Genomic DNA, 23935 nt, shown 5'->3' on the forward strand with positions numbered 1-23935 from the left:
CTGTGTGCACACGTTCAGTATTTTTCGCATTTTTTCCGCTATAAAAACTAGATAAAAACGCTTAAAAAACGCATACATATGCATCCCATCATTTATAATGCATTCCGCAATTTCTGTGCATATGTTGCGTTTTTTTTCAGCGAAAAAAAAAAACGCATTGTGGTAAAAACGCAGAATGTTCATTAATTTTGCGGATTTTTCACATTTTTACCGCTATTTAATTGCGTTGGGAAAGCTCCGGAAAAAAACGCGGTAAAAACGCATGCGGATTTCCTGCAGAAAAAGTCCGGTTTTGTTGAGGAAAATTCTGCAGAAAATCCTGACGTGTGCACATAGCCCAATACCGAATTTGGAGACGCAATCTTCAAGCAGCCATCTATAATATCAAAAGACATATTTAGGTGCAGTTTGGTGGAATGCAAATACTGAAAAGCAGAATGGAAGTGCCTAGAAAAAGGATGGCGAAAAACAAAAAAAAGAAGAAAAATAGCTGAAGGGTCATATATAAACATTAAGTCTTAACGTATACTGTACATTACAGTGCACCATAAATAAGGTTATATCAAACACCGGATGCACTGATAACTCTACTAATGTACACAGTATCAAAAATTGTTACTTACATTCGCATCTGGACGTAACTTTATAAGAAACCTTTTCCTCTTGAAACTTAGCTTTCGTACTTTTGCCCAGTTAAATGCATTTATTTTGGTGTGACCCTGCAAAAAGCAAGTTTTTAATGCGAGATTAACAAAAAAAATAAACTATTGCACAATGACATGTCCAGATAAATCACATGTATTTTCAGGTCTATCTTCGTCCTCTGAAAGTCTTTCAGAAGGAGCCCTGTGCCAACGACTATTAAAACCATGCTATTAATAGCGAAAGGAGTGACCCAAATTTAAACCACCTTGGCTTTATTACAGTTTGCCATATGGAAATCAATATATGCAATAGACAGTTTCATGTTTCCTCTAGGCGATATAGAAAGTAAACCATGTAAATGTTGCATCTTCCTCCACCAAGGATGTCCTAAAAGGGGTTTTCTGGTATTTTAATATTCATGGTCTATCCTTAGGTCATCAACACCAAATGGGTAGAGGTGCGGCATTGAACATCTAGCCGAGGTGTCATCCCGTGAACTTTTGGCATCTGCACTCACAGTCATGTCAAACATATTGACTGGCATTATGCTACATGCCGAAGCTACTTTATGAGAGTAAATCATGACAAACTCACACATACATTAAAGCAGTATTTAGGACATATTTACTATGGCTGCAGTGCTCAAAGTGTTTTAAGGCTCTGCTCACACTGTTGTGGGGTCAAGTCTGAATCAGGAGAAAAGGATTTTTGAACAGATAATTTTGTTCCAAATTTTTGTATACAGCAATTTTAACAAAATTACAAACTGTCTATAATAGGTTATGCTGGAAAAAGGTATGGTATGCAATTGTAAGGAGATTGGGGCAGCTTTTTTTTTTGTTTGTTTGTTCAATTACTTGCTATGACCCCTTTGTTTTTTAGGTTGTGTCTGAAGTTTCCAGAGATTGGTACAAAGACTGACGGACTATATAAGCGCACGTCCTGGACTAGGGACGTAAGATACACAATGCAGATTTGGCATTCTGAGAAGGCCACACCCATTTGGTTGGTATATATTCGGAAAAGATTTTGAGTGCATACAAGCATCATAGCTGTATGCCAATAATCAGGCTCCAGCTGTCCCATTCACTTCAATGAGAGGGTAAACAGGTGACCAAGCTGAGGAAGAGACTGAGCATCTTGAATAGATACACTTTCTGTTATCGATTCCAATTTATGAAGGGGATAACTTGCATTAGAGAATCTATTTACGCATGATGAGACTACCACTTAAAGGGAACCTGTCAGCAGTTTTGGCCGATATAAGATACGGCCACCGCCTTGCAGATCCGACCTGCAAGATAAGAAAAATACGTTTTATTATACTCACCCGGGGGGCAGTCCGGTCCAATGGGTGTCGCAGGTCCGGGTCTGGCGCCTCCCATCTTCTTGCGATGCCGCCCTCTTGCTTGCTTCATCGCTCCTCGACATTGAGCTCCTGCGCAGGCGTACTTATCTGCCCTGTTGAGGGCAGAGCAAAATACTACAGTGCGCAGGCGCCGGGAAAGGTCAGAGAGGCCCAGCGCCTGCACACTGCAGTACTTTGCTCTGCCCTCAACAGGGCTAATCAGTACACCTGCGCAGGAGTGCAATGCCGGGGAGCGATGGAGCAGCAAGAGGGCGGCATCGCAAGAAGATGGGAGGCGCTGGACCCGGACCTGCGACACCTATCGGACTGGACCGCACCCCGGGAGAGTACAATAAAACTTATTTTTCTTATCTTGCAGTTCAGATCAGAGGCTCATCTACAACATTATATTATGCTGTAGATAAGCCCTGAAAGGCAGTGGCCGTATCTTATATTGGCCAAAACTACTGACAGGTTCCCTTTAAGTGAAACGTGCAGGCAAGGCTGGTCTGGAAATATCCAATACAAAAGTAAATAATATGGCAATTAAATAAATCAAACCTGAAATACTAGAATTCCTGTGTTGGCAACAGCAAGATTGATTTTAGTTCCTTCCCTATCCTTGGCTGGATGCAGTCGGATGCCATACATCTCCAAGCGGCGGGCAACCTCTAGAAGCTGGAAATCCGATTCAGCTGGTGTCTGTCCACTGTAGACAGTAAATTGACAAATGTTGCTTAGGTCATAAAGAAGCTAGTGTTTACCATCACTATCTCCATTTTTATTTTTTTTTCTGTAGCAAAGCAATATATTGAAACAAATTGATGGCACCCGTGCAAGCCTTTCACTGCCCACTGCAGTGATCAGGCGGTGAAAAAACGCTGAGGAATTAACAGTTGAAAAAAAAGATCTTACAAAACTCCCTTTTTTGATAAAGGGATAACGCTTTTCATTTTTTATACATGGACTTCATGATTATTGCAAAAATTACCGTATATACTCGTGTACAAGTTGATCCGAGCATAAGCCGAGGCACCTAATTTTGCCACGAAAAACTGGGAAAAGTTATTGACTCGAGTAGAAACCGGGTATGCATTGCCCCCTCATCCCTATCATGGTATGCATGGCCTCCTCATCCCTGTCCTTGTTTGCATGGCCTCCTCACCCCCTATCCTTGAATGCATGGCTCCCCATCTCTGTATGCATGGCTCCTTATCCTCTATCCTTGTATGCATGGTTCCCCATCCCTGTCCTTGTATGCATGGTTCCTATTAAAAAAAAAAAACGTCCTACTTACCTTCCTTGCGCATCCTCGCTGCATCTCATTCCGGAGCCAGCAGCTCTTCCGGCCGAGCGATCACGTGTCTCCGCTCATTAGGGTAATGAATATTCACTCCACACCTATGGGAGTGGAGAGAAGTGAATATTCATCACCTTAATGAGCGTAAATGGAGGAAATAAGGCCCTTTGTATTAGATGCTGTAGCGATTAAATCCAAGATACAGTGATTAGTGATATCTACCTAAGTAGTCTTAGTTTGTGTCTGGAAGGCATGGCAAAGCTGCAAATACTGATAGAGAATCATATAAAAGAAAAGCACCACAAATACCAATTATAATAAAAGTTGCAAAATTTATTAAATATATTTAAAAAGTAAAAAAACAAAAGAAATTTTTTTTTATAACAGGGATGTGACAAGGTAAGCCAAAAGTAGATGGCACCACAGGCAGAGACAGGTACATTCAGGTAGATACTAAAAGTGCAATAAGCATGCTCACGATTAATTCACCAATGTTTGTGCAAAAGCATAAATACCAAGTACAATCAAAGAGGCTGTATACCACCTTTGAGACATGAGCGAAGGGAAAAATCAAATAAAGTGACTAAATGCTAAAGGTAATTTACCTGAATGGACACTGGAGCTCTGAGGTGCCACCGTCCCCAACGCGCGTTTCGGCGCTTAAGCCTTCTTCCGGGGGATGGCATCCTGAGAGAACCGGGGTCTTAAGTAGGAAAAAATGCCCAATCAAATCAATTCAGCTAACGGAATCACTGTGAGACAGCGGCGCATGTGAACGCCGACAAAACCGGAAGTGGGGGCGAGCGAGGACGTCACCAGGCACGTCGGCCCGAACGCGAGGCCCCGCCCACATGGAATCACGTGAGCGGAGACCCGCGCGCAGGACCCGGACAAGCCAGGATGAGACGCCGTCACTCGCACCCAGTTGCCAGGAGCCGGCGCACATGCGCACAACAGTGAGGTGCCTCTGAATGAGATCGACAACCATGGTAAGAATAAATAAAGTGCAGTGCATTGAAAAAGACACATACGTCAGTACAAAGCAATGATTGTGCGATACAATAAATACGGTGGTGTACAATAGTTACTGCATACAACAGTGAGATAACTCTGATAACAAACAACAACCATAATGAGAGTAAATAAAGTGCGGTGCATAGACAAAAGCATACATGGATGCATAACAATTAATAAATATACAGTGCAAAAATTACAGTGATGTATGATAAATACAAATAAGTACATGAATGCATAAAGCAGACATTATATAAAATACCATAAAAGAAAAAAAGTGACAATGAGTTAAAAGACAATACACGTAGCCTAATACATATAATATACAGAAAATAAGCTACAAGATGAGAGTGATTCAATCCACGGTGAGTCCATATAGGTAACGATACAATAATTTCCTCCAAGGCTGAAATGGGCAGATAATCAAATAATTGAAGAAAAAACTAGAAAAATGGAAAGATAATAATTAAAAATATTAATAAAAAGAACACCAGATGGTAAGATGCCAATAAAAACAAAGTAGCACAGTAGATCAAGGGGTTTGCAAAAAAGGGACAAAACTTAGGACCTCATTCAGGCCCTGTGGATGAACAGTACGAAGTTTCCAAATCCAATATGATTCTTTCTGCGCCAATAACCGACTTAGATTACCCCCACGGAGACTAGAGGCAATACGGTCGATACCCTTTACACGAAAACCAGAGGGATCGCAAGAGTGGAATTTTCTAAAATAGCGCGGAATGGTTTTTAAGGCCTCAATATTTTCTTCCTTAGCCGCAGATAAAATATCACGGACATGTTCCCGTGTCCTTACCTTGAGGGCTCGCGTGGTAAGGCCCACGTATATTTTGTTGCATGGACATGAAGCATGGTACACCACCATTGTGGTTGTGCAGGTAATAGTTTGTGTGATTGTAAACATACGGCCATCTGAAGAAGAAAAATCACGAGCCGAAACAAGGTTGGCAACCCCAAACATTTGTCCGGGGAGCTTAACCTAAAGAAAAAAGAGGAGGTGGCGGGCCAGGCGCTAAGTAACTCCTAACAAGGTGATCACCCAAATTTTGGGACCTACGGGCCGTGATAGATGGTTTAGGAGGTAAGTATTGCTTTAAAACTGGGTCCGCCGGGAAAAGTGAACTTTTAGACATTTTAAGTTGTCTCTGTGCTCGGATGGTCACATTGTGCTGTGGGGTGTTATCCTGTAAAATGTGGGGGGCGAGATGGGAACTGAAACGCCTGGTGTTGGGGGTTTTATCTATACCAGAGTGGGATGAATCCAACACAATTTAAAGTTATGTTGGGATGGGTTGTTAGGAGGGTGGGAGGGAATGGGGGGGGTGTTAGGTCCTTTGATATGTGCACATATGTTAAAATAGGTTTGGCTAAGATTAACTGGATATTGTTTTGTATGACTGAAACTACTAGTTATGGGGGAAGTTAGGATTCTTAGTTGGAATGTTAGAGGGATGAAATCCCCAGTAAAAAGACAGGCAATTTTTTCTTTTATTGCGGATCATAAGCCAACGGTAATCTGTCTGCAGGAGACGCATCTTACCCGAGAGACACTCAATATTCTAGATAAGAGATGGATATTGGCGGGATATCACTCCACTTATTCCCAGTATTCCAGAGGGGTTAGTATACTAATTGGACGGGGTGCTCAGTTTTCATGTAATCAGGTGGTGGTGGACGAAGAGGGGCGGTTTGTTATTTTATGTTGTACCTTGTCTGCAGTTACAATGACACTCATATCTTTATATATTCCTCCGCCATATAGTAGTAAGATCATATATCAAATTCTTACTATTTTGAGAGGTTTTCCAGGGGTCCCATATTTAGTGGTGGGTGATTTCAATAACATTTTAGATGCCCATTGGGATAGAGGTAATCACGCACCTATAAAACCGGAAGGTAATTGCACACCATTTGGGGCGCTCCTGCGAGAACTAGCTTTAACTGATCTGTGGAGATGCAGGAATCCCGAGGTGTATCAGTATTCATGTTTTTCTCCTACTTTTACTTCTCTATCTCGTATCGATCTGGCCTTGGGGGATGGTCTCATGCTGGGGAAAATTAAAAATGTTGAATATTTGCCAAGGACAGTGTCGGACCATTCACCCCTGTCCATTGTGATCAAGGGGGATGACGTGGTGTCACGGGGTAGGCCTTTGTGGCGCTTAAATCCATTTTGGTTGCAGCTAGTGGATAAGACAGATATGTTCACCTCGGAATTACAGGAATTCCTTCAGTTTAATGAGAACTCAGCCTCTAGTCTGGTGGTGTGGGAGACTCTGAAGGCATACTTGCGTGGTATGTTTATTCGCGAGATTTCAAAGATTAAGTCTAGTTCAAGACAAAAATCTAAACTTGTACTTCAGGAGTTGGAGGCTGCAGAGGGGGCTTTCTCAATGCAGGTCACCCCTAACACACAGAGGAGACTTAGGGATGCTCAGTCACGAGTGACCAAAATGACTCTAGAGGCGGCCGCGCAGAAACGTATGTTCCAATCAACCCAATTCTTTGAAAGTGCAGAGAGTGTGGGGCACCTACTCTCGGTTATAACGTCAGCACAAAAAGGGTCCTCGTTCATACCTGGGCTCAGTGGTGGGGATGGGACACTTATTACGGATTCACCGGGAATTCTAAGGATTTTGAGGGCCTTTTACACTAACTTGTATTCCTCTCATTTTGGGGCTTCCACGGAAGAGCTTGCGGACTTTTTAGAAGCCGCCAGGCTCCCGCAACTTTCTGATGCGGATAGAGCTTTGTTAGATGAACCTTTGGGTTTAGATGAGCTTGAAGAGGCTCTGAACACTATTTCTAATAACAAATCACCGGGGGTGGATGGCATACCAGTGGAGGTCTATAAAAAATATAAGTCGGTTCTACTCCCAATATTATTGACTACACTTAATGATAGCCTCGGGCTTGGGGTCCTTCCGCCTTCTATGCGGGAAGCTATTATTACTGTCTTACCAAAAAAAGATAGGGATCCTACCCTCCCGGCCTCGTATAGACCAATTTCCCTTCTGACAGTAGATATTAAGCTATTAGCAAAGGTGTTGGCCATTCGTCTTTCAAAAGTCGTGGAATCTCTAATACACTCGGATCAGACGGGATTCATGCCTCATAAGTCAACGGCCCTAAATGTTAGAAGACTATATCTCAATATGCAAGTGGGGGCAGACAATGTGGGGAGGAGGGCAGTTCTGTCCCTTGATGCCGCTAAGGCGTTTGACAGCGTGGAATGGAAATACCTGTTTGCTACGCTTCAGTGCATGGGTTTTGGTCCAGGCTTTATTGGTTGGATTAAGCTTTTGTACTCAGAACCGTCAGCAAGAATACGAGCAAATGGACTGCTGTCTGAGTCCTTCAATCTGTATAGGGGTACGAGGCAAGGTTGTCCTCTGTCTCCGCTGCTTTTCGCCCTGGCGGTGGAGCCTTTGGCTTCAAGGATAAGGCTTAGCCCAGAAATTGAAGGGTTTAGATACGGGACATTAGAGGAGAAAGTGGCTCTCTACGCCGATGACATTCTCCTGTTTTTGGCTGACTCTGACGAATCGCTCAATGGCGTAATGTCACTTTTTGCTGCGTTTGGGGCTATATCGGGTTTGGCCATAAATTGGGAAAAGTCTGCTATTTTACCATTAGACCCAACTGTGGTTAGAGCTCCACAGGTGCCAGTAGTGTCATGTTTTAAATACCTGGGTATTAATATATCAAACAACATATTAGCTTATGAACACTTAAATCTTTCCCCACTTGTGGCTAGGATTAAACAGAAGATTAAGGCCTGGGCTAAGTTACATTTGTCAATAGTTGGGAGAGTGAACCTGTTGAAAATGGTGATTATGCCTCAGCTTTTATATGTTCTTCATAACTCCCCAATTTGGCTTCCCCAAAATAGGTTCTTTAAAATTAATGCACTGTTTAGGGAACTTATATGGTTGAAAAAGGGTGCGAGAATTAAGTTAGAGCACTTACAAAGGAGTAAGGAGGAAGGAGGGTTGGCATTGCCTAACCCTTGGCTATATTTTTTATCTTCCCAGTGTCAACATCTGGCAAGTAGAGTGGAGGACACATCTGTGGAAATAGGGGGAGGTCGAGGGATTCTTCAGTTTCTCGGGGGTCGGGGTCCCCTATTGTCTAAGTTAGAGGCAAATAAATTTAAACCGTGGGTGTCTAAATTTCCGACGGTAATGCTTATGGTCAAAGTGTGGGGTAAAATTAAAAGTTTAAGGGGAATTACTGGGTTCACAAGGTATACCCCTATATGGGATAATCCATATCTGCCGCAATTGAGGACACTGAAGGGGTTTGCGCAATGGCGACGAGTGGGTATCTGGTGGCTCTCACAGCTGATAGATGGGGGTGTCTTTAAATCATTTGAGGACTTACGAAGGGAGTTCTCACTTCAGCATTCTATGTTTTATCAGTATTTACAAGTAAGACACGCTTATATAATGCAGACTCATATACACCCTATTATTATACATCATGATACTGTTATTAATAGGCTCGGTTTACAGGCATCTACAAGGGGACTAATTTCATTCGTGTACGGGGAGCTCCTCTCGAGGGCGCTATTAGGTCACCCGATGACTGCATTGGCGAAATGGGAACATCAAGTGGGGGGGATTTCGGTAGATCAATGGGAGTCAATAATGCAAATGATCCCTAAGTTGTCTCTCAGTGAGCCTAACCGTCTGTCTCAACTATATATCCTTTATAGGGTTTATAGGACTCCTAAGTGGCTGTTTGATTTAGGTCTAAGGCCAAATTCAAAATGTCCCAAGTGTACGCTCGATAATGCAGATATCCTACATATGTTCTGGACGTGTCCCTGTATACAAATATTCTGGATTATGGTTCTCAACTTAATATATATGGCCACAGAGCAGGATATTCCCAGAGATCCTATTGTCTGTGTGCTTGGATATGTTGAGGAGGCGGGAGGAGATGATCATTCACAAATAGCTGTTGCCAGAATGCTTTTTACTGCTAGAAAATTAATAGCATATCACTGGATCTCAGATAAAGTTCCCACGAGGAAGGAGTATGTAAATAAGCTAAACCTCATACTATGCAGAGAGAAGGCCATTTATCTTAAACGGGGTAGACCGGCAGTGTTTGAGAAAATTTGGGCAGGATGGTTGAATGTTCCAGGCTTACCGTCTGTAAGTTTATTCTCGTGATACCATGTTTATATCACCCTGAAAGTGATTTAGTTGTACTCCATGACTGGTGCCTTGGGATATGTGCCTTATCTATGTCTGTATTTTTCTTGTGATATATTTTATCATTGGACCAGGGTTGGGGGGGGGGGGGGGGAGTTGTTGGGAATGGGAAAAGACTGTGGGGTATTTTGGAAAAAATTCTGTTATGTTCTGAAAACTTTAATAAAAAATATCTGATTTAAAAAAAAAAAAAAAACTGGGTCCGCCAAAAGAATCGGCCAGTATTTGGTAACCACATCATACATATTCCTCCACTGGGAATGGTATTGTGTAACCAATCTTACCTGTGTATTTTTATTATTTGTGCCAGAAGAATACAGAAGTTGATGCCTCCCAGTATTTCTAGCTCTATTATAGGCTCTGTTGAGACACCTCTTGCTGTAGCCCCTTTCCAAGAAACGATCCGTCATTTCTCTGGCCTGTACCTCGAAGTCTTCATTGGACGAACAGATCCTCTTTATACGGAGGAACTGGCCTACAGGAACAGAGTTAATCACATGGGGTGGGTGGGAAGACGAAGCATGCAGTACAGAATTGACCGCCGTGTCCTTACGGAAGGCATCGGCAATCAAAATGCCATCCACACCCCTCCTCACAGTGACATCCAAGAAATCAATAGAATTGAGGTCAAATTTATAAGTCAAATGAATGTTGAGTTCATTGATATTCAATTCAGAAAAAAAAGCCTGTAACTCAAAAGGGGTGCCTCGCCAGATCAGGAAAATGTCATCGATATAGCGGGCCCAAAAAATGACCCGCTCCATTGATGGACCCTGATCAGACGAGAAAAGGTCCTTCTCCCACAGCCCCAGGAACAAATTAGCGTAAGCTGGCGCACAAGCCGCGCCCATCGCAGTTCCCTGGAGCTGCAGGTAGAAGGACCCGTTAAAAAGAAAAAAATTGTGAGTTAACAAAAATTATAAAAGAACAAGCAAAAAATCATTGTCACCGGAGGAGAAGCTAGTCATGGACAAAAAGTACTGGACCGCCCTCAAACCATCCTGGTGGCGAATATTGGTGTATAACGACTCTACGTCACATGTTACGAGGATCATATCCTCGTCAATGTGTACAGAGTCTATTTTTTTTAAGAAAATCAGAAGTATCCTTCAAATAAGAAGGAATAGTTTTTGTTAACTCACAATTTTTTTCTTTTTAACGGGTCCTTCTACCTGCAGCTCCAGGGAACTGCGATGGGCGCGGCTTGTGCGCCAGCTTACGCTAATTTGTTCCTGGGGCTGTGGGAGAAGGACCTTTTCTCGTCGGATCAGGGTCCATCAATGGAGCGGGTCATTTTTTGGGCCCGCTACATTGATGACATTTTCCTGATCTGGCGAGGCACCCCTTTTGAGTTACAGGCTTTTTTTTCTGAATTGAATATCAATGAACTCAACATTCATTTGACTTATAAATTTGACCTCAATTCTATTGATTTCTTGGATGTCACTGTGAGGAGGGGTGTGGATGGCATTTTGATTGCCGATGCCTTCCGTAAGGACACGGCGGTCAATTCTGTACTGCATGCTTCGTCTTCCCACCCACCCCATGTGATTAACTCTGTTCCTGTAGGCCAGTTCCTCCGTATAAAGAGGATCTGTTCGTCCAATGAAGACTTCGAGGTACAGGCCAGAGAAATGACGGATCGTTTCTTGGAAAGGGGCTACAGCAAGAGGTGTCTCAAGAGAGCCTATAAAAGAGCTAGAAATACTGGGAGGCATCAACTTCTGTATTCTTCTGGCACAAATAATGAAAATACACAGGTAAGATTGGTTACACAATACCATTCCCAGTGGAGGAATATGTATGATGTGGTTACCAAATACTGGCCGATTCTTTTGGCGGACCCAGTTTTAAAGCAATACTTACCTCCTAAACCATCTATCACGGCCCGTAGGTCTCAAAATTTGGGTGATCACCTTGTTAGGAGTTACTTAGCGCCTCGCCCGCCACCTCCTATTTTTTCTTTAGGTTTGGCTCCCCGGACAAATGTTTGGGGTTGCCAACCTTGTGGTAGATGTGTGGCGTGCCCCAACATTGTTTCGGCTCGTGATTTTTCTTCTTCAGATGGCCGTATGTTTACAATCACACAAACTATTACCTGCACAACCACAATGGTGGTGTACCATGCTTCATGTCCATGCAACAAAATATACGTGGGCCTTACCACGCGAGCCCTCAAGGTAAGGACACGGGAACATGTCCGTGATATTTTATCTGCGGCTAAGGAAGAAAATATTGAGGCCTTAAAAACTATTCCGCGCCATTTTAGAAAATTCCACTCTTGCGATCCCTCTGGTTTTCGTGTAAAGGGTATCGACCGTATTGCCTCTAGTCTCCGTGGGGGTAATCTAAGTCGGTTATTGGCGCAGAAAGAATCATATTGGATTTGGAAACTTCGTACTGTTCATCCACAGGGCCTGAATGAGGTCCTAAGTTTTGTCCCTTTTTTGCAAACCCCTTGATCTACTGTGCTACTTTGTTTTTATTGGCATCTTACCATCTGGTGTTCTTTTTATTAATATTTTTAATTATTATCTTTCCATTTTTCTAGTTTTTTCTTCAATTATTTGATTATCTGCCCATTTCAGCCTTGGAGGAAATTATTGTATCGTTACCTATATGGACTCACCGTGGATTGAATCACTCTCATCTTGTAGCTTATTTTCTCTATATTATATGTATTAGGCTACGTGTATTGTCTTTTAACTCATTGTCACTTTTTTTCTTTTATGGTATTTTATATAATGTCTGCTTTATGCATTCATGTACTTATTTGTATTTATCATACATCACTGTAATTTTTGCACTGTATATTTATTAATTGTTATGCATCCATGTATGCTTTTGTCTATGTACCGCACTTTATTTACTCTCATTATGGTTGTTGTTTGTTATCAGAGTTATCTCACTGTTGTATGCAGTAACTATTGTACACCACCGTATTTATTGTATCGCACAATCATTGCTTTGTACTGACGTATGTGTCTTTTTCAATGCACTGCACTTTATTTATTCTTACCATGGTTGTCGATCTCATTCAGAGGCACCTCACTGTTGTGCGCATGTGCGCCGGCTCCTGGCAACTGGGTGCGAGTGACGGCGTCTCATCCTGGCTTGTCCAGGTCCTGCGCGCGGGTCTCCGCTCACGTGATTCCATGTGGGCGGGGCCTCGCGTTCGGGCCAACGTGCCTGGTGACGTCCTCGCTCGCCCCCACTTCCGGTTTTGTCGGCGTTCACATGCGCCGCTGTCTCACAGTGATTCCGTTAGCTGAATTGATTTGATTGGGCATTTTTTCCTACTTAAGACCCCGGTTCTCTCAGGATGCCATCCCCCGGAAGAAGGCTTAAGCGCCGAAACGCGCGTTGGGGACGGTGGCACCTCAGAGCTCCAGTGTCCATTCAGGTAAATTACCTTCAGCATTTAGTCACTTTATTTGATCTTTCCCTTCGCTCATGTCTCAAAGGTGGTATACAGCCTCTTTGATTGTACTTGGTATTTATGCTTTTGCACAAACATTGGTGAATTAATCGTGAGCATGCTTATTGCACTTTTAGTATGTACCTGAATGTACCTGTCTCTGCCTGTGGTGCCATCTACTTTTGGCTTACCTTGTCACATCCCTGTTATAAAAAAAATTTTCTTTTGTTTTTTTACTTTTTAAATATATTTAATAAATTTAGCAACTTTTATTATAATTGGTATTTGTGGTGCTTTTCTTTTATATGATTCTCAACCATATTGGCACTTACCTCTTATTCATGCACCGTTCCTTAATTGGTTGTGGGTGCAGGCCTTGCTTGTTTTGATAAATACTGATAGAAGGCTCTATGTGAAATGTCAAACCCAGGGCAAATCTGATCAAAACTTTGGATTGATCTGTCACATATTATTTGGGTCAATAGCAAAATCCCTCTGCGTTCCCACTCACCGAAGCCCTTTAGTTTAGCTATTTCTCTTAGTTTAGAATTATGCCACAGAGGGGAATAGTTTGTGAAACCCTTGATACGGAGAATGTCCTTGCCTCATCCTAGATTTTATAAATGAAATTTACAGTGTGAGCCGTTGACTCATTTTCCCTGAGAAAACCAGCCTCAATCGCTAATAGCTCAATATAATAGCTCCCATTTAGTGCCCTCCTTTATTAGCTGACCCGAAGCTCCACAGTGGTCAGTTGTACCCCAGCCCTGAAACTGCTGTAGCGGCGAGGCTGTGAAGTATAACCCAGCATTTGGAGCTTCTAGGCCCCCACTATCCTTTCCCCTTTGCAGGTTTTCAAGTTTAATTCTGGGTTGCTGTTTTTTCCAGATGAGTTCCGAAAACAGCCCATGTATTTCATTAAAGAAAGACATAGGAATCCAAATCGGAGAATTAGCACAACTTACTTTTATTAGATTTATTAAATTATATAATTTGTGAAGACTGCTAAATTCTTGCTGCTCGTGACATACAGGCTATTGTAGTATATTAAAAATCAGCACTCCGATACTAATATTATTTACTGCAAGCAAAAACTCACAAGTGATTGCGATGATAGTCCACAATCTTTTCCTCCAGAGCTTCTTGTTGGGGCATGTAAGTATTTTTTGATAAATGTTCCAGGTCAACAGCCTCATCAAAATCTCCAATTTCAGCTAATTTAGAAAAGAGTGTCAGCTAATAATTATCAAATGGCTACAAGCACAAAGAAGTACAATAGAAATACTATGTATAATTTAGTTATGAGAAAGGCTCAATTATCCTTATTAATAATACAGATTATATGCAGCTTTAACAATACAAAAGCAACAACCTAGCTTTTGAAGATTTAACTTTTGTGTTTTTAATAAGCCTGATAAATTACTCCAAAGTGTGAAACTTATGCTCCAAATTTGACAGCAGATGTTTCCTGCTTTACTTCGCTATTCATACGGGTTGGTATATTTTTTTATCAAAGCAAAAACTCATTCAGAATATGTAACCACAAGATGTGGTGTTGTCGTTTTTTTTTTTTTTTTTTTTAGACATTACCATATTTGTGCTTTTTGGTTCCAATATCCTCAATACAGTCAAATACTATCATATTGTGGTAGGGAAATGCGATTTTTCATAGAAACAACTTTGAATAATATGAGTTTTTTGCTAATGCTTTTGCCTCACCATTATAGTCTTATGCAGATGTATTATCAATTTCTCAGTTAGGAACACAAACTACTATTCCTTCCAAGAAGGTGACAGGCCAGTTTAAAGGAAAGCGGTCACCAGATTTTTTGCTGTCTAGTCGGATAGCAGCAAAACTGTAGTGGCAGACACCCTGATTCCAGGAATGCATCACTTACTGGGCTCCTTGCTCTAGTTTTTATAACATCACTGTTTTATCAGCAGGAGATTATCACTGGAGGACTAGTAAACTCACTGCCACGTAGTCCTCCATATTAATGAGCTCTGTATAACCCCGCCACTGATTGGCAGCTTTCTGCCTGTGCAAAGTATACATAGAAAGCTGCCAATTAGTGGTGGTGTTATACAGAGCTCAGATTTCAGAGATTTTATCAAAATGTTAGCAAGTAGAACAGTAAGTGATACAATCCTGGTCTCTTCCTCTACATCACCTTGCTCTCGGATGCATTAGCAAAAACCTGGTGATAGATTTCCTTTTAGGCTATCAGCACACGATGCGGATTTGCTGCGGATCCGCAGCAGATTTTTCCGCGCAGAAACGCTGCAGATCCGCACTGTGATGTACAGTATAATGTTATTCAATGGCAAAAAAAAAAAGATGTGCAGATGGTGCCGAAAAATCAGTGCGGAATTGCTGCGGATTTCAAAGAATCCGTGGCTGCGGATTCTGCCAGGAGATGCGGATTTTGTGCAGAAAATTCTGCACCTCTTTTCCTACGTGTGCACATAGCCTTACAGAGCCAATGCTCGTACAGAGAGGAGAGGGAAAAGCACTAAACTTGTTGTAAAAAACATTTATGGGAGAACTTGTGCACCTCAATCACAGAAGCAATCATTTAAATCAGTGTTCCCCAACTCTGGTCCTCAAGAGTCTCCGACAGATCATGTTTTCAGGATTTCCTTAGTATTGCACAGGTGATGGAATTCTTGACTGTTCAGGTGATGCAAGTATCACCTATGTAATACTAAGGAAATCCTGAAAACATGACCTGTTGGTGGCTCTTGAGGAGCGGAGTTGGGGAAAACTGTTCTAAATAATGAGAGAAATATCAAAAATACTTATATAAAAGCTTACACTGTACAATGTGCGAGATGAGGAGAGCAGCACTGCTTTCATTACACGTTAGCTTGCCCTGAGCTAAATCCTGTTTCACTTGAAGAGCAAAGAGGTACCTACAGAAAAAGAAGGAGTATTAGAGGTGGCGAAATCAGTCACGGTACAGAAATACCAACGGGAGCCTCAAGCTGGCATGGTTCAGACACACATCCACAACTTTCATTCTGTAGCCTTATACTTTATACAGAATTTGTAATATAGAAGAGTAAATCAGATACTGGCTACATCATTGCTGGCAGTATTATTCCTATGGGAAAAATCATGTCTCAATTTCACATGTTGAGCTGTCTGGATTTGGTGAGCTGGTCTTCGTTTTTTGTTGTTGTAATGTTTTACGTGCTCAGAGATGCTTTCCACTAACATAACATGACACTGGCTAGGTTCAAACTTTGGGTCCAAAATATTAAGCGGTTTTCCACATTTTCTGGCGTAAAACTGCTTGAAATTAGAATTTTTTTTTTTAGCACAACTTGAAACCAAGTTTGCAACTTTTGACATTTTACACCAGTCCCGGCCAGCTCTGCTCACATTTGGAAAACTGTGAAGAACTTTGGTCAGGGTGTGGGTAAGTGAGCCAGACAAATTAAAATTTACACCACAAAAGTGGTGCAAATTACAGTGGAAATGTATAGGGGTATATTTCTGGAGGTGGTGCATGGCAATTGAAAGTTGTGCCAAATTTATTAAAGTGCAACTTACTCCAGTGCACCCTTCATTAAGACTGGAGTACAAAACATCAGTCTTAATAAAACAGGGCCTTTGTGGTTTTTTAGCCAATCTCAAAACTTAAGTCAACAGTTGCGTAAGTGCAGAAAAAAACATAGGATGAGGATTTAAGGAAATTAAATGGATTCTGGCACCAGATTTCTGCCACCTAATCTGAAAGCAGCATAATGTAGAAACAGAGACCCTGATTACAGCGATATATCACTTACCAGGCTGTTGCTATAGTTAAAGGCACTGTTTTAACAGCAGATTAGAGGACTGGTAACCCAGCCGCCATGTCATCCTCCATATTCGGGAGCTCTGTATAACTCTGCCATCACTACTAATTGGCAGCCTTCTGTACAGTGCACACAGAAAGCTGCCAATCTGTGGGATTATACAGAGCTCGGAATTCAGAAAACTGTTTGAACTACAGCAAATAAAACTGATTTTTATAAAAAAAAAAATACATGTAGCTCAGTAAGTGATACATCACTGGACAACATGGTGGCTCAGTGGTTAGCACCTTTGCTTTGCAGCTCTGGGTTCAAATCCCACCAAGGACAACATCTGCAGGGAGTTACATTAAAATAAAACATATATATATATATATATATATATATATATATATATATATATATATATATATATATATATATATATATATACACATACATACACACACACACACACACACACACACAGTGGGTATGGAAAGCATTCAGACCCCTTTAATTTTTTTACTATGTCTCACTGCATCCATTTGGTAAATTCAAAAACTTTCATTTTTTTCTCATTAATGTACACACTGCATCCCATCTTGACTTAAAAAAAAGCAGAAATGTAGAAAGTTTTGCAGATTTATTAAAAGAGAAAAACTGAAATATCACATGGTCATAAGTATTCAGACCCTTTGCTCAGACACTCATATTTAAGTCACATGCTGTCCATTTCCTTGTGATCCTCGAGATGGTTCTACTCCTTCATTGGAGTCCAGCTGAGTTTAATTAAACGGATAGGGCTTGATTTGGAAAGGCACACATCTGTCTATATAAGAGCTCACAGTGCATGTCAGACCAAATGAGAATCATGAGGTCAAAGGAACTGGCCAAGGAGCTCAGAGACAGAATTGTGGCAAGGCACAGATCTGGCCAAGGTTACAAAAGAATTTCTGCAGTAGTCAAGGTTCCTAATAGCACAGTGGCCTCCATAATCCTCAAATGGAAGAAGTTTGGGACCACCAGAAGTCTTCTTAGACCTGACCGTCCAGCCAAACTGAGCAATCGTGGGAGAAGAGCCTTGGTCAGAGAGGTAAAGAAGAACCCAAGATCACTGTGGCTGAGCTCCAGAGATGCAGTAGGGGTATGGGCGAAAGTTCCACAAAGTCAACTATGTGGAAGTGTTTTTCAGTTGCAGGGACAGGACGACTGGTTGCCATTGAAGGAAACATGAATGCGGTCAAGTACAGAGATATCCTGGATGAAAACCTCTTCCAGAGTGCTCTGGACCTCACACTTGGCTGAAGGTTCACCTTCCAACAAGACATTGACCCTAAGCACACAGCTAAAATAACAAAGGAGTGGCTTCAGAACAACTCTGTGACCATTCTTGACAGGCCAAGCCAGAGCCCTGACCTAAGCCCAATTGAGCATCTCTGGAGAGACCTGAAAATGGCTGTCCACCAACATTTACCATTCAATCTGACGGAACTGGAGAAGATCTGCAAAGAAGAATGGCAGAGGATCCCCAAATCCAGGTGTGAAAAACTTGTTGCATCATTCCCAAGAAGACTCATGGCCGTATTAGCTCAAAAGAGTGCTTCTACTCAATACTGAGCAAAGGGTCTGAATACTTATGACCATGTGATATTTCAGTTATTCTTTTTTAATAAATTTGAAAGAAAAATCTACATTTGGGGGGGGGGGGGGGGGTGTGTGTTCAGTTCAGTCAAGATGGGGTGCAGAGTGTACATAAGAAAAAATGAACTTTTCTGAATTTACCAAATGGCTGCAATGAAAAAGAGTGAAAAATTTAAAGGGGTCTGAATACTTTCCACACCCAGTGTATACACACGTTTGGTATCTATGTATTTGTACTCACCTTAAGAATAATATTGCCATATCAGTTTTACCATATAGTGAACATAGTAAATAAAAAAAATTAAAAATAAAAAAAAACAATTGTGGAATAGCATTTGGGATTTTGTTTCCGGTTTTCCAATACACTATATTGGTGAAATGAATGGTTTCACTCAAAAGTACAACTCGTCCCACAAACAAAAAGCCACAAAGAGGCCCCCATGGGGCTATGTGGAAGAGAAAATAAAAAAAGTTACAGCTCTTGGAAGAAAGGTATGAAAAAACGAAAATAAAAAAAAAAAACAGAAAATGGTGAAGGGGTTAAGACAGAAGTGAAAAATGTTTAAATCCCAAAACCATATTTGAATTACAGTACTTCCCCTTAACTTGACTGTGCAGGAAACACATATTTAGATCTTTAGTAACTAAAAGCTTTGGTGATTATTAAAAATATAAAATACTCCAGTTTTTCAGTATAAGTATTAAAAAAGCATCCTCTAGGAAGCTGTGCACGAAAGGGAACCCTGACAAAGGCAGAATGAGTCAGACACGGCATTATTGCAGCTATGTATGTTTCACTCAAAAACGCTGTAGCGATTCAGAAGAAACACACTTGGGAAAGTCAACCGAGGACCACGCATCTCGGATGACTAGTCCAAGAGGCTGGTTCACGGTGGCTTCAGACAGCTGCCAGTCTAACAAGCAGGGTGGGAGGAAGCCGTTGTCACTGGCCTTTTGGACTAGCCTTCGGAGACGCACGGCTCTTGGCTTGCTTTTCAAATATGTTTTCTCGGAATCACTCGAGTGTTTCAGAGTAAAACATGCAAGACTCCAAATAATGTGGTTGGGGCAGCATAAATCTCCTGCCAGATTTTTTCGATATAAAACTGTACAGTAGAAGGCTTTCACAAAAATGATGCCGCCTGGCAGGAAGAAAGGACACATGAACCTAATATGAATTTCTGAAAGTAACAATGGTTATTAGAGTCCTGGGGAAATTTTTGTCAAGTCAATAATGTAGTGAGCAGCTTTGTCTGTCAGACACGAGCACAATTAATCAGTGCATGAAAAATGCAAACCACGGCTTAGCTGTCAGCTTCAAGCTCGGCGTGTAATTTTTTTCCCAGACAAGAACTCATTGATTTACATGAACTCCCACTTCTGTCTCAGAGCTGAACAATATTAGGATAATAGAAAGACAGCACAAGCTATAATACAGCTCCCTAAAGTGCTCACCCTGGAGATACTACAGTGGCATGTAAAAGTTTGGGCACCTCTGGTCAAAATGACTGTTAATATAAACAGGCAAGTTGAAGATGAAATTATCTCTAAAAGGCCTAAAGATGACACTTTTCCTTTGTATTTTAGGCAGAAAAAAAGTATTTTTTTATTTTAAAAATTACAAAAAGGGAAATGGGCCAATGCAAAAGTTTTGGCACCCTTGGAGATTTGTGTGCTCAGATAACTTGACCAAGGTTTCAGACCTTAATTAGCCTGCTATGGCTTGTTCACTAGGAAGGCCAAGTGATACAAATTTCCCACCTTTATAAAACCCAGCTTCCTCTATCCTTGGGCCAAAAATAAGCAGCCATGGGTTCTTCTAAGCAGCTGTCTAGCACTCTCAAAATGAAAATGGTGGAGGCCCACAAAGCAGGAGAAGGTTATAAGAAGATAATTCAAAATGTAATTAGGAAATGGCAGTTAACAGGAACAGTGAAGGTCAAGATAAGGTCTGGAAGACCAAGCAAAATTTCAGTAGAGCTGCTTGTAGGATTGCTAGAGAGGCAAATCGGACCCCAGCTTGACTGCAAAAGACCTTAGGAAATATTTAGCAGATTCTGGAGTTGTAGTGCATTGTTCTACTGTATACCCAATGAATGAACTTGTAAATATTACATACTAGATAGAGGCCCGATACTATCGCATCGGGAGGGCGCTAATGTCACGATGGGGGCAGGCTTTACAGCGTTGAGAATCTCTCTCCCCCATGTGCTCACCCACCTATCCACTCTCTCTTTCACCATGTGCTGACTTCTCCCGTCTGTGCTCTCTTCTTTGAGCTGTCTACCCCATGTGCTATCCCCCCTGTCTGCTGTCTCTCTCCTTCCTGTGTGGTGTTCTCCCCTCAAAGACAATACTGACATTACAGCAGGAGATCGCAGAGGATATATTTTGTGAGGTAAAATATTGTTTAAAAACAGTCAGTGAAATATTTTACCTGACAAAAGAAATCCTCTGTGATCCCCTGTTGAAATATCAGTATTGTCTTTTGCTTCCTCCCCTGCCCAGGAGATGTGGTATGCTCCATACACGGTCAGACACAGACAATTTTTAAAATGAACTTTTGTTTGTGGGAAAACCCCTTTAATGTGACCGGCTTCCTCTGCCTGTAGACACGTCACGCATCTGCCACCAGGACCAGCCGAATAATTCACTGCGCCTGCGCAGAATTCAGGCAGGCACAGTAAATCAGACCGCCGCCATCTTTGTGCAGACAGATAGCGGCGGTCACATTAAAACTGCGCATGTGCTCCTCCTGTACAAAGATGGCGGCAGTCAGTGAATTATTAGGCTGATCCCGGCGGCGACATGTTCGTGACGGTGTTCCGCTGGTAGTACCGCACAAGAGGCTGCGTACAGCGTATACAGTGTTGTGTGTGTGTGGTGCGTATGGCATATACAGTGCGTGTTTGTGTGTGTGGGGTGTGTACATCATATACAGTGTGTGTGGTGCGTACGGCGTACACAGTGTGTGTGTGGTGCGTACAGCGTATACAGTGTGTGTGTGGTGCGACGGTGTTCCGCTGTTGGTACCGCACAAGAGGCTGGTACCACCAGCAGTTTCCATATTGAGACACCCATCACTTGGGTGTCCCAATATGGAGGTCGGTAAACTTCCGCCGCTTGGAATTCTGGGATCTGGACGGAACAGGATGTGAAGACATTACAAGGTAAGTATATTATTAAGACAACATGAGTTAACCCCTTACCGACCTCCGCCGTACTAGTACAGCGGAGGTCGGATCCCCTGCTTTGCTGTGGGCTCCGGCGGTGAACCCGCATCAAAGCTAGAACATGTCATCCATTTTGAACAGTTGACATGTGCCCACAATAGTGGCGGGTGGAATCAAGATTCACCCTCCGCTATTAACTAGTTAAATGCCGCTGTCCAACGCTGACAGCGGCAATTAACTACCGCTTCCGGCCATCGGGCCGGAAATGAGCGCATTGCAGACCCCCGTCACATGATCGGGGGTCAGCGATGCGTCGGCATGACAACCTGAGGTCTCTGAGACCTCTATGGTTGTTGATGCCGGATTGCTGAGAGCCACCCTGCGGTCGGCGCTCATAGCAATGCAGTAAATCTACAACATAGGGGCGATCTGATCATCGCCTCTATGTAGCAGAGCCGATCGAGATGTGCCAGCTTCTAGCCACCCATGGAGGCTACTGAAGCATGGCAAAAGTAAAAAAAAAAAAATGTTTTAAAAAATCTGAAAAAAAGAAAAAATCACCCCACTTTTGCCCCATTCAAAATAAAACAATAAAAAGAAGAATCAAATATACACATATTTGGTATCGCCGCTAGTGTTGAGCGATACCGTCCGATACTTGAAAGTATCGGTATCGGAAAGTATCGGCCGATACCGGCAAAGTATCGGATCTAATCCGATACCGATACCCGATACCAATACAAGTCAATGGGACTCATGTATCGGACGGTATTCCTGATGGTTCCCAGGGTCTGAAGGAGAGGAAACTCTCCTTCAGGCCCTGGGAACCATATTAATGTGTAAAATAAAGAATTAAAATAAAAAATATTGCTATACTCACCTCTCCGACGCAGCCTCGACTTCAGCGAGGGAACCGGCAGCGTTGTTTGCTTAAAATTCGCGCTTTAACTTCCTTACTTGAAGTCCCGGCTTGTGATTGGTCGCGCGCCGCCCATGTGACCGCGACGCGACCAATCACAGCAAGCCGTGACGTAATTTTAGGTCCTTCAGGATTTTAAAATTACGTTCCGGCGTTGTGATTGGTTGCGTCGCGGTCACATGGGCGACGCGACCAATCACAAGCCGTGATATCACGGGAGGCAGGAGACGCGCGCATTTTAAAATGCGCGCGTGTCCTGCCTCCCGTGACGTCACGGCTTGTGATTGGTCGCGTCGCCCATGTGACCGCGACGCAACCAATCACAGCAAGCCGTGACGTAATTTTAGGTCCTTCAGGATTTTAAAATTACGTTCCGGCGTTGTGATTGGTTGCGTCGCGGTCACATGGGCGACACGACCAATCACAAGCCGTGACGTCACGGGAGGCAGGACACGCGCGCATTTTAAAATGCGCGCGTCTCCTGCCTCCCGTGATATCACGGCTTGTGATTGGTCGCGTCGCCCATGTGACCGCGACGCAACCAATCACAACGCCGGAACGTAATTTTAAAATCCTGAAGGACCTAAAATTACGTCACGGCTTGCTGTGATTGGTCGCGTCGCGGTCACATGGGCGGCGCGCGACCAATCACAAGCCGGGACTTCAAGTAAGGAAGTTAAAGCGCGAATTTTAAGCAAACAACGCTGCCGGTTCCCTCGCTGAAGTCGAGGCTGCGTCGGAGAGGTGAGTATAGCAATATTTTTTATTTTAATTCTTTATTTTACACATTAATGTTGTTTCGATACCGATACCCGATACCACAAAAGTATCGGATCTCGGTATCGGAATTCCGATACAGCAAATATCGGCCGATACCCGATACTTGCGGTATCGGAATGCTCAACACTAATCGCCGCATTCAGAATCGCCCGATCTATCAATAAAAAAAAGGATTAACCTGATCACTAAACGGAGTAGCGAGAAAAAAATTAGAAAAGCCAGAATTACGTTTTTTTGGTCTCCATGACATTGCATTAAAATGTGATAACGGGCGATCAAAAGAACGTATCTGCACCAAAATAGTATCATTAAAAACTTCAGCTCAGCACGCAAAAAATAAGCCCTCACCCGACCCAGATCATGAAAAATGGAGACGCTACGGGTATTGGAAAATTGAGCAATTTTTTTTTAAGCAAAGTTTGGAATTTTTTTTTTACCACTTAGATAAAACATAACCTAGACATGTTTGGTGTCTATGAACTCATAATAACCTGGAGAATCACAATGGCAGGTCAGTTTTAGCATTTACTGAACTTAACAAAAACAACAAACAAATAACTTGAGTGGGATTGCACTTTTTCTTGCAATTTCAACTCACTTGGAATTTTTTTCCCGATTTCTAGTACATGACATGCTAAAACCAATGATGTCGTTCAAAAGTACAACTTGTCCCGCAA

At 42.3% G+C, this 23935-nt stretch overlaps 1 protein-coding gene across 4 annotated transcripts in view; it reads right to left on the reverse strand.

Annotated features, from left to right (window-relative positions):
- The window catches only part of FARP1 (FERM, ARH/RhoGEF and pleckstrin domain protein 1), a 287123-nt gene that overhangs the window by 81339 nt on the left and 181849 nt on the right, over positions 1 to 23935 (reverse strand). For all 4 annotated transcript variants that reach the window (XM_077297120.1, XM_077297122.1, XM_077297123.1 and 1 more), the window contains exons 6-9: positions 15781 to 15878; positions 14065 to 14179; positions 2555 to 2702; positions 624 to 719 (exon numbers count right to left, since the gene is read on the reverse strand). In XM_077297120.1, the coding sequence (XP_077153235.1) occupies positions 624 to 719; positions 2555 to 2702; positions 14065 to 14179; positions 15781 to 15878 (457 nt within the window). The remainder of the gene's footprint in view (positions 1 to 623; positions 720 to 2554; positions 2703 to 14064; positions 14180 to 15780; positions 15879 to 23935) is intronic.

Source organism: Ranitomeya variabilis, chromosome 3 (genome assembly GCF_051348905.1).
Source record: "Ranitomeya variabilis isolate aRanVar5 chromosome 3, aRanVar5.hap1, whole genome shotgun sequence".
In the NCBI taxonomy this organism is placed as follows: domain Eukaryota; kingdom Metazoa; phylum Chordata; class Amphibia; order Anura; family Dendrobatidae; genus Ranitomeya; species Ranitomeya variabilis.